The sequence below is a fragment of the Hyposmocoma kahamanoa genome, unplaced genomic scaffold, assembly GCF_003589595.1.
Source record: "Hyposmocoma kahamanoa isolate Upper Pololo Valley unplaced genomic scaffold, ASM358959v1 100021, whole genome shotgun sequence".
In the NCBI taxonomy this organism is placed as follows: Eukaryota; Metazoa; Arthropoda; class Insecta; order Lepidoptera; family Cosmopterigidae; genus Hyposmocoma; species Hyposmocoma kahamanoa.
The window spans coordinates 1,838,020-1,850,477 of NW_020653200.1; the positions used below are offsets into that span (position 1 = coordinate 1,838,020).

Genomic DNA, 12,458 nt, shown 5'->3' on the forward strand with positions numbered 1-12,458 from the left:
GATACCAGCCCGTTGCACCAAGTACCAAGTATTACATATGAACTCTCCAACATATTACTGTAATACTTAGTAATAAATTTACTCATATGTGAATTTGTACATTAGCAGATTTTTTATATGGCTGCAAATGTTTTGTGTTTGCATTTTGTAACGAATTTGTAAATAAAATTAAATATGGGTGTGTGCGTGAATGAAAGTTTGTGTATATATCGAGCCCTAGCCCTACGACTACTGTCTTGGGATCAGTTTTAGTTACTTTAACCACTAGACAGAGTGTGTGCGGAATTTTAATTTTGTAAGTGCAAGTTGAGTATTGTTTTGCTTGTTATGAATGGTGTGTACATGTTAATAAATATATATTCAAACAGATTATTCGAAAAGCTTAAATTAAAACAACAAAGATACACGTGCCGAGATTTTTTGTTACATATAGTCACTTTTGAGTGATAATGTTTGCTAAGTCAGTTTCCGAATTAATGCGAGTAACTAGTGAACCCTCTTCTTTGCGCAAAAAGACGTCCAGCAGTATCTAACATTTTTCTGAGTCGCAAATTCTCTAGCTAGGTAGAAAAGTCTTTTGCTTTTTGTGGTAAGGTTCTCCCCGACAAAGCGAAATCTTGATCCCGTTCAGCTGAAAGTGCTTATTGTTCAGTTTGTCCGTTGAATGATTTCTGTTAAATTTTTTAACGTTCTTTTGTAGAGCTTCCTTAATTAAGGTGAACGTAAATTCAACAATTATCGGTTTATTTATGGATCTGTTGTTCATTTTGAAGTTATAGGTCGCCGCGCGGCGGTATCGCGCAAACTTCGCGTCCTTTAACTGGGTGCTATAGGTCCCGAGTTTACGAAATGGTAAAAATAGCTTTCAATGCATAAAAATGTAGATCGTGCTCGTACATAATTAGATAATTTTCAAAATTTTAGTTGATATAGATTTTAAGGCTTTCGTGGTTATTCACTAAATGAATATCACTAAATCAGGAAATATTGGGGAAATAAGAAATTCTATCGTGATAAGATACCTGTAATCAGTGATCACTATTTTGATTGATAGTAAAATAAATACTTTTTTTACTCTTCTTGAGTATACGCAATACATTAAACCTCACGATATTAACAAAATGACATACAGTTCTCGTGCTCCTACCAATGGGAGTACCCAGTAGGAGCATGTGGAAACGGTCCTGAAAGCACAGGCCACAAAACAAAAAAACAAAAAGTGTTTAAATTAATACTAACGTAATACGGGTTTATTCCCCGTGATCTGACACGCGACCCCGTCGCACGCTATATTGCAGTCTTCTTCCGGCACTACCATCGAACATGTCGACGTTCCACCTGCAAATTTACATCGTTACGACGTCATATCGTGAGCTCCGAAATTACGTTTCAAGCCATGTTTCGTAAAAATTAAGACTGCACTTGCTCTGTCTCTCCCGTCTCGATATAATTAGTCATGGGGTAACTGAGTTATATCTTTGGAACGGAGGAAGAGTGGAAGGCAGTTTGTTTGGGTCAAATCAAGGTGCTTGAGTGACTAATTCGTTTCGATCTAGTAAATGGACGCGCGGCCACTAGTTCACCTTTTTTAAGCAAAATCTATATCTATCTCAGAAATCAGTGTAGCATCAGTGTTGTTTTATCTCATAAGAGTAAGTTTTTTTTTATTATGAAGAGATTTAAGATATATTTCAAAAAAGTTTCATTCGATTAGCAATTCAGTGCTCTAGGGAAAGTGTGCGCGGGTAAGTGTGCGCATGCGTATCCTGGTCCCGTCTCTTGCACAATGAATTGATAAATGAATGTCATAAACGAATATTTATACAATATTTTGAACATGTTTTTATTTCATATAAAGTGCCTTATCGTCATGCCACTGAATTATATAAGAAAAAACGCCATAAGAAAAAAAACTGAATTATAAACACACTTACATTACTTTCTAAGGTGATATTATTATGATGTCAATAAGATATTTTTAATATTTCCTAACTTTTAATATTTTTATGTTTGTTTTTACATATCGTAAGTAAACCCGACTAAGTAACTGATCCGAATAATAAATAAATAATAAATAAAATTTAATGACTGTACTATTGGCAGAACTGGTGTTATAAGGCCTTATAACACCAGTTCTGCCAATAGTAGAGTCATTCAATTTTATCATACATCTGCAAAATTACACCTTTTCAGAACAGAATTAAATTAAAATTAAATTAAAATTATTCGACAACTTTTCACGAAAGTTATGAAATTTCACATACGTATAATTTGGTCCATGCAGTTCGCACTGTTTTACGACCTTCTTCCTGATCAAATCACTAACATATTCAACACATGTGGCTTTAATATATCAAGAGTAAGTAAATTAAAAGCAAAAGACAGACAAATTGTTGAACACGACAAAAAATTCTGTGGATTGTAGCTAAAATGCTAAACGCACTGAAAAGTGATTCTGATATAAAAAAACGTGGTAAATATTATCATATCTGAGCTGTCAGGGCCAAGACATATCAAACCGATGCGAAGTTTTGCGGCAACGCGACTCGCCAAAATTTGCAACGTTCCGCGCCAAGAACACAATGATTTCATTGTCATTTGTAATCGTAAAATGCCATGTAGGCTCTTTTATTTTATTCCATTATGTACTCGAACCATTTTGATTTGCCGTCTTTTTTGGCAGACCATTATAAATAAGCTTCTACCATTGAGAGTGAAGGTGAGGCTTTGGCTGTCAGCCTAGATATGGTGAAGGCGTTTGACTGGGTCTGGCACCGAAAGTTTTCTTTCGAAGTTACATCATATAATTACATCTATTGACGGCATTCACTGTTATGAAGATGACAGCATGGTGGACACCTATTACATCGGCCATGCTAAGTCCTCTTGATCTTTCGTAGAGGAGACCCGTAAACAACTTGTGTTACAAACAAAAAAACCCTGGAGAGGGTTTCTGATTGGGAACGACTAAACTTAGTCCAATTAACCCTACCAAGACACAAGTTTATGCGTTCACCCCTAAAAAGTCTACATTTGCTGCAGACCTTCAGTTCCAGAACAAGCCATAAATATCTCGGAGAGCATAAGGATACTTGGTATCGACATCTCTTGTGACGTGCAGTCCCGTAGTCACTTAGATGGCAAAGTCTAGCTGGTGTCCAAAAAACTCGGTGTGCTCAATAAAGCTAAGCGGTATTTCACTTCGGAGCAGAGACTGCTATTTTATAAGCCACAAGTCCGTCAAAGATGGAATACTGCTGCCATTTTTGGGCGGGAGCTCCCGGATGCCAGATTGAGGATTTTGACGCGGTTCAAAGACGTGTTATGAGAATTGTTGACGGTCCAGTGCTTACAGACGATATTCAACCAATGTCTTCGAGAACAGACTTTGTTTCCCTATGTCTGTTCTATCGCCAGTACAAAGGTCAATGTTCTGAAGAGCTGTTTCACAGTAAAAGCCAGAATGGCGGGTGTACCTTAAGACGCTGACAAGCGTCGATGACCTTGAGCGATAACGCGCCTACTATAATTTCTCCAATAAAGTGACGCAATACGCCCCGATAAATTAATTATTAATAAATATAGGTAAGAGTGTGGTAGTTTGACCTTCCGCTTGATTTAACATAATATTGATTGCCGCTAACAGATGGCGTTGTACTTAAAATACACAAATGCTATCAAAAAAAAATCAAAGCATATAAGAACTGGACATGTTATGCAACCAAGAAACAACCCACACCTCGAGTGAAATTGAGTTATGTATTTAGGTAGAACACCAGACGTGTCCTTTACCCGCTCACAAAAGATCCTGGCCACATACCAAGCTAAAAACGGACAAAAAAATCCTTCAGGGTACCAACCCTGAATAAGTAACTTTGTAATAGCTAAAAAGAACCTTGCTGCTTCTTATAACTTGATATAATGTCTTTTTTAAAATATGCTAAACGGATCCATGTCATATGTACTGAAGTACTGTAGATCTTTGGCGTTTTCATTACGAAAACTAGAACATGGTTCTCGTTAACTAAATAAAAAGATACATAATGTTTTCTATTTATTGCTATATAATATAATATAATAGTTTCCCTATATCGTTCTCACTGCTACAGTACATCGTTTGTCCCAAATAGAGATGCGCCTATTTATATAGATAGATAGAGATACAAGTTTTACCGAGTAACCGAGTACCGAATATTACTCGGTTTAACATTTGCCGAGCCTAGTACTCGGCCGAGTTACTCGGTTCATTACAACCGGAACGCGATGATCCTAAAAGCCCCCGTTGCTCTAGAATTAGGCCGATAAGTCAATGAAAGTTTATTGTCGCGAGAGCAGAGTCCTTGCCAATGGTGGGCAGAGCATAAAACAAAATATGCAAAACTGACACAATTAGCACGAGTGTTTTTATGTGCACCTGCAATCACTGTGTATAGCGAGCGGTTATTTGCCGAAGCGGGTAATGTGTATGAAGAAAAAAGGAACAGACTATTACCTGACCGCGCAGAAAGCCTGTAAATATTCCTACATCATAACTTGCCTTTGTTAAATTTTAAATATTAATAATGTAAACTTTCTTTTTAAATTACTAAATTGCTAGAAATTGTTACATTTGTCTACAATTTCTAGTAATAAATCTCTTTTAAATATTTTAAATATATTGTTGATTTTACTTTATTATGTCTATAGCTGTGATGCTTTATTTTAACCGAGTACTCTTCTCATGAACCGAGTTATTCGGCCGAGTACACCGAGTACCGAGTAACCAACGAGTACTCCGCGCATCTCTAGTCACAAATAACTTACCTATTTATTTCTTCACACTGTTTTTACAAAAATCTAATTATCTCGAAAGTTACATTTTGTGGGTTGGTTATAGTTTGCATAACTGTGTCCAACTACATATCTCGTAAGTATCGGGCTCGACGGTAGACAGCCGATTACAATACAATACACAGTGGTTCAGCTCTCTAAGAAGGGCGGTCATAGGGCTTTCGCGCAGCTAAATGTTATTGAAATGCATGTTAATGCATATAATTATGCTATATAATGATGAATTGAGGTACATAGAAATAAAATAAGTGGATTTTGATAAAATAATAACAATATATTTAGTAAAAAAAAATGTTCATTTCAAAAAATAAATTTTCATGAACAACGATTAAATTGCAACAGCTAGTAATCTCAATTACATTAATATAATAAGAAGAACAATAATGTTAAATATTAAATAGACATCTAATTAACCTATAATTACAAATATAATATAAAGGTATGTACACATTAAAATAGATTATCGCTAAAAAATATGTAAAGTAATTAGTTCTACCTTAATTCTAAACATTACAACTTATACTTAAACACATAATAACATTAACACGTCTTTTGATAGAACAGACTTCTTCTTTTGTGGCAAATTAACTTGTCAAAACCATGTCAAAACAGAGGTCTGGCAACGTATCCCTCGAATGCAAACTACGCAGCAGAAGTTTTCAACGTTGCAATTTTACTAAATAATCAAGGACGCAAATAATAATTTCATTTATATTTTGAATACTTTGTGTTTTAGGTTCTAATCCAACCGAAAATATATTTCTTTTATTCTCACCTAATGGCTAAATTTGACTTTTTTTAAATATTTTGTTTTGACTTCAACGAATTGGTGCATTATATTTACTTATTTACGTATTTTTTGTGTACGATATTTTTTCACATGGTGGTTTGTCATTTTAGCTCTTGGATCGTTAAGTGTCTCGGGTCTGGGTCGTTACTGGGCATATGAGTCGGTATAAAATTTTACTAATTCCGCGAGTACTTTTAGTTTAGAGGCGACCGTGTTTCCCGGAGCTGTTGTCAGCTTTGTCAGGTGACAACTAGATGTGGAAGATTTTGCGAAGACTTTGGTGCCTTTGTTATTTTCTATGGCTTCATGAATTGTCTTTGCATTGTATGAATTGTCTTTGCATTGTATAGGCGGATGTCATGTACTATATACCTACCTCCTACCTATTATCTCTTTGTTAAGTACCTGACGCTCCGATGCGGTAGCATGAACAGCATGAGGGAAAAGCCCTCATTACTTCCAGTCTCGCGGGAGACCTTCGACTTTCGTCCAATGCTTGTTTGTCGAAAGTGCTTACATTCTACATCGCGGATGATCCTCATCATTATTAGTGATGTCGTTGATGTTATCAGTGGTTTCCAGCAGCGCAAAACGATTTTGCAGGTCTATTTGAAACTTTTCGGTTCCAAGTTGGAAGGAAGTTCCGATCTAGAGTAGTGTTGGTCGAAGAATCGACCTCATCAAACGCGCTCGTTCGAGTCGGATGTTAATATTCAGAGTGCCTCGTAGAGTGATCACTACCTGTATTGAACCTATTTATCACTGAGACATCTCTGATTATATATCGCTTGTCAGTTAAGATGAAGTAAATCTCATTTTTCGTCCTCCTACAGCTTTGGCTATGTCTCCGTACATGGTTCTCACGGACGTCGGAGTATATAATTGTATAACCCTCAAGGAGTACCTCTGGCTATTTTCAGTACACGGTACGCCTCCATAGCCGACACGCTTCCGATCTCCACAACATTGTCAACAAGTGACTTATTGACGACAAACCGACACCACCCAGAGAAAGTTGGTCTCACTCTCTGAAATAGAGCAAGTGACCTGAATCGAGAGTTATCGTGTGCTCGACTTATCTTCGGACTTCAGATATTTCTACGATGTCCCATTTGATACGACTTAGCTCTACTTCGAGTTCTGCTATATGCTCGTCTAGCAGTAGCGTGTGTCCATTACACGTAGCCAGATTAAGTTGATTGTGGCAGTCATCCTTAGCCCGGGAACTCTCAGCACCCTCCACCTCGCCGTTACCATGGCCGCCACCGCGATGACCAGGAATAGCGAGGTTACCGGGAGCTGGGGACGTTATTGAGGAGCATTTTGACGTTGGTAGTTATTCAGATTCGCCATTAATGTACGTGAAAGCGTGGCAACTGGGCCGTCGAGCCGCGGCAGCCGCGCGAAAACTGCGCGTCGTTTAACTGGGCGGCATGGGTTTACGAAATTGTTATACTACCATTTATCGATCGCCAGAGCCTCGTTCGTTGACAAGCAGGATGCACTATGAGCAGGTGGGTTGACTGTTGGGGAGTCTATAAGGATGGTAGTCGATTTCCCCCTTGCACCACTACATATCTTACCTTTATGGTAAGCACAAGGTTTTTGAAAAGATCGTATAATTACATATCAATCATTGAATAACAACAGATTGATATGATATTTTTGTTCAGATCAGTTTGAAGAAAAAAATATTGAAATTAGCAGCCATTCATGTATGGCTTCGATTCTATAATTTGAGAAGCTGATAGACTTGTTCGTTGTTTCAGCTCCATTTTCTTAAGCATATTATTTTCGGTGCGATTTTTCTCACTAGTTTCATAGTATATATGTAAAGAAAGAATGTATATTTCTTTATTTCATACGGCTCTGTTGTCGGTATAGGTTTACCCCACAGTCCATAGATGGCGCCGTGTGTGGCAATGGCGGCTTACGCTGTCGGTAAATTAGCTTGTTTATGTCATAAGAATGACATCCGTGTTTTGTGAGGTTAAACCTTAGACTATGGAAACTAAAGGACATGTTACGTTGACATAATATAAATCAGACGTTATATGTATATGATGCATTTCGACGTCGAAAACATAAACATATTATTGTCTTTGTTTAACTATTACGTGCCGTCTTAAGCCAAAAGAGATAGTATTACATTGGTCTGTGTCAAACACGGAAATCGAAAATTCGTAACGTCATTTTAAATGCCAACCGTGGCCATTTCAAGTACATGAGGTACATGATACCGTTGTCAAAGGGAAGTACATCAAATGTCAAAACAAATGTTTTTCCAAATGTATTATTGAATTATTCACATGTATTATAATTAAATTGGACAAAAATATTGACAGTGAGAATAATTAGGTATTAATAAAAATGCGACGCTGCAGCATTAAAGGATGCGGCTTTAGAAAAACTGCAAATCAATCGAATGTTACATTGCACAGGCGTGTGTTATTTTTTTGTCTATAAATCACACAATAGCCCGAATATTTTATGTAATTAGACTTATTTAAGTAGTTTATTTATAAATCTTGCCAAATTTTGCTTTTGTTACTTTAGATTGCCTGTTTGTTTGTATATTTTGATGATTGTTGTTAACGATTATTTTGAGATAGTGTTGATCTTGTAAGCATACATATTATCGATATTCTGTTATTAAAACAATTCACTATGAGGTTTTTATTGTTTTATTATTATTATTTCAAGTTTTCCTACAAATGAAAAAAGGAAGAAAGAATGGTTGGAAATCATAGGACTGCCGAATATAAACGTTGGATCAAAGACCATCTTCATTTGTTCGCTTCATTTTGAAGAGTCAAATTTTAACAGAACTTTAAATGTAACTAGATTACATGACAATGCTATTCCATCATTAGGTTTATTGGTAAATAATTTTATGTTCAATTTAGATTAAACAAGACTCATTTACTAGCTATTCTCAGTTCCTGAAAACAAAATTATCCACTCGTTTCTGATTTTTCCCAATGACAACTCTAACTATTAAAAATGACTATTTTTTTAAAGCCTGCAATACAATGACAACATACCAACGTATAGACAGCCTATTTGCCTTGCCTTGCCTTGTTCGGTGTCACTCGCCTAGCTGACCGAGTGAAGGCGAGCGCCAACGTGTATAGAGTTCATTCGGCTTATCACAAACCAAAGGCGCTCGACCAATAGCGTTCACACGTTAGTCCGTCCGCATATGAAATGCATACTAGTTTTATAACTCTATTCAAAAAAAAATCAAAACACAAAATAAAGAAGTATATATTATATATCAACAAAATGTCATGTTGTTCTGTTTCTGGAATAATCAGCATCCATCACGTTCGTTTTTGTCATTTCTTTTTTGCAACTTTATTGCGGGGATTTTATCGTGGGGAAAAGCTAGTACATGATAATTGTTGATTTCCGATAATTGATTTTTACAACTACTTCCATTATTTCTGTGTTAAAATTGCTTGATAGATTCATTTGCTTAAGAAAGCCCGGGAATTAACGGGAATACTAGAATCCGCAGAAACCTGAATAGACTTGTACCTACTTGACGGTTAGTTAAAAGACGTTATGTAAATATGTACTAAAATGTAGGTTAAAGGCGTACCTCTTAAAGTAACTTTTATATTTTATTTAGTAAGTACAATTAATACTACGTAATGTCAAATACAAGTAAAGTAGGTATAATTAAGCAAGAATGCGCATGTCGCCAACAAACTGCACAGCAGTTTGGTGACTTTTACTAAATAAGTTACCAGTTGTAATGTTGAAAATAAATTTTTTTTGAAGTTTAAAAATGTGTGTTGACATTTATAATAATATACCACTCGAGATTAAATTATCAGACTTGTGTTTGTTTAGGCATACTTTGGTTACAGTAAACTAAAGAAACAAAAATTCAAGCCATACATTTGCATGTCGATAATGACTTATCGATAGATTATGGTACAACACTAAAGAAATTCGCCATTTGTAACTTTCAAATTTTGGTAATATGCACGTTGATTCTGTACTTAGGGCAGCTCCTTTCTTTTATTTTTTTCCATCCTCTAAGGGTTAAACAGAAAATATTGTGAAAAGGATTGCATATTTGAATAATAGACATTAAATGTCGTTTCTTTATTTTCAGGTAAGCTAAGTAGTTGTATTTAAGTTAAATAAAGTAATTATTGTAGTTTTTACGGGAATACTGAAATAAAATCTTTATTTTCAGAGCAACACAATTGTTTATTATTTTCAAAGCAATCGATACAAATAATCGTATTATATATATTATTAGACAAGCATTGCTTTTCGTGTTGTGGAGTTACAATATTTAGATATTTTAAATTCATTACTTGGAAATTCTTTTAACATACGACACACCTGTCTCTTCACTCAGCGACTGTTCTCTGTACATCCTAGCTACATATTTTCGCCGCCGCCGCCGCCGCCGCTTCCTCTGCCTGGCTACGAAAGGAGACCAGTTAAAACGAGACGAACGTGGCCAGGCGACACGCGGCGGCGTCAGCTACGATGTCGCTTCGCGTCGCGGTGTTACTGTTGTGTCTAGACAGTTTCGAGCATCGTGAAAATAACGTCTTTTATTTTACACATCTGCAGACTTAGTTTTTTTTATAAGACTTAGCTCCACATAATCTTTTATTGTATTTTTTTAATATATACGCTTGCAACGCCTTCAAGTATCGTGTGTGTAGCTGTTTCAAATCCGTACACACCAATATATGTGCACATTAGAGAGCGTAAATATGCATTGTTACGGCGTCTCCACACATGAGACATTCGTTATCTACATTCAAAGGCGACTTGGGCAGGCCCGAGGGCGATCTGATCAGCTATCATCAAAAAACATGCTGGCTGCTGTACGTAATCATTGACAGTCGAACAATGCTACACGAAAATGTCCATGGAGCATTCGGTTTACGCGGAACAGATGCTCATGAGAACGGCACGAGCCAAGAAAAGTAGAGCGTCAATATACATATATCTATCTATTAGTACGTTACATACCAAGTCTGTTATATTGTTGCAAGTGGTGCGACGGCAAAGACGTGCTGCGGGCGTAAGAATCCACGTTTATGTGTAAGTTTCCATCTGAAATATGTTTACTATCGTCATATTAAATTAAAGATGATGATTAAAGATATATGTTCATCAACTTAGGTCTCGCCACTATTAAGGTAGAGTTATTATAAATAAATAAATAGTAAGTCGACCAAAACCCAAGAACTTGCCGACTTTTGAGGTCGAAATGTGAAAGAATATGCTCTCTCTCTATACTCTAGCCAATTTCCACAAACTAATAGAGAGACAATACTAATCTTGAAGTGATGAGTGTGTCATCCCTAAAGATTTTTTAATTTGAAAGGAAAGGTTGCAAACATGTCTAGTTCGAGTAATCGTAAATTATATAGAATGGGATATATATTGCCTAAATTGATATAAAACAAAATCCTACGATTTTACTTCCTTTCATCTACCATTACTATCTATATTCTAGCCAAATTCGATGTAGAATAAATGTCAACAAACAAAAACATCGGACTCTTTCACAGTTACCACAATTTCAATATTTTCCTACGAAATTCCACTAGATTATGGATAATACTAAATCTTGAAGCCATGTTCATAATGAATATTATTCAACAGAAGTTCCAAATCATCTGAAACTGACCAGTAATTAATTATTTGTAAAACTGTGTCAACCCTAGTCACTTTTTGATATGAGGGGTGAGATTAGAAACATTCGAGTTCTGGTGGTAATTCAAGTTCAGAATCGGAAATAGATGCTGGATGATATAAGTAATATGTAATAAATTAATATCAAATAAAATCTTATAATTTTGTATTTTAATATTAATAGGATGCAAAAACTTACTTTTACTCCTAAATCATAGGTTTCTATAGATATTTTGTAAACTTTATAATAATTGGCTAGGTAAGTATTACTTCTACATAACTACTACTTAAATATTTAAATTCCAATTGCGAAAGCAGGCCGTGGGCAGATGAGTATTGACAAAAATGTTCTTTTCCTATGCCATCATTGGTTGCCCAGCAACGTTTTGTTATTAAACATTCTACATCGACTTTGGCTAGAGCATAGTAGGAAGTATTATTAGGCATAAAAAACTTAATTATTAGGTCCTTACCTATGAAAATGCCGTTTTATATATAGAGATTTTTTTTATATATATCCTAGTTATGTTATGTCTAGTTTTGAAACGTATAATAATTCGGCTTCAGGACGAATATAGGATATTCAGTATCCCGGATCGAGGCCGAATATTCGGCCAAACTATTCGGCCTGGTTAATGATCTTACGAAAATTGGCGCGCAAACCGCATTATAGCAAATATATATATAAGTTAAACCAGTAATGATGCATGATTTTGTAAAAAGAAACAAAAAAATAAATTTTATTATCAAGTTTATAATTCATAACTCTAATTATTACTATAATTTTAATTTGAAACTAAGTAAAATGAACGATATTGAACTTCAAACTTCCCAGTATTTGCAATCGGCAATTTCATAAGTAAGAACCTAATACTTTATTAATAAATCATAGGTATCAATAGCTACTTAGAAAAGGTTGTAATAATTGGCAGGCAAGTATAACTTCTACATAACCTATACATACACCAATTACTTTCGTACGTATTTAAATTCTAATTACGTAAACAGGCCGCGGGTAGACCTAACCGAAATAATTAGGGCGCATTTATTCGATACGAATTTCATCGCGAGCCTGGCTTGATTTTGGTCTACGCTTGAATTAACGAGGAATTTAAATGTTGTTACTCAGATTCGCCATTAATGTGCAGAAGGCGTGGCAAAT

At 35.6% G+C, this 12,458-nt stretch overlaps 1 protein-coding gene across 1 annotated transcript in view; it reads right to left on the reverse strand.

The window, feature by feature from the left end:
- LOC113240194 overlaps positions 1 to 12,458 on the reverse strand; it is a 124,054-nt gene that overhangs the window by 71,157 nt on the left and 40,439 nt on the right. Inside the window, exons 20-21 of the mRNA XM_026477444.1 lie at positions 10,628 to 10,711; positions 1,240 to 1,338 (exon numbers count right to left, since the gene is read on the reverse strand). Coding sequence (XP_026333229.1) covers positions 1,240 to 1,338; positions 10,628 to 10,711 — 183 coding nt within the window. The remainder of the gene's footprint in view (positions 1 to 1,239; positions 1,339 to 10,627; positions 10,712 to 12,458) is intronic.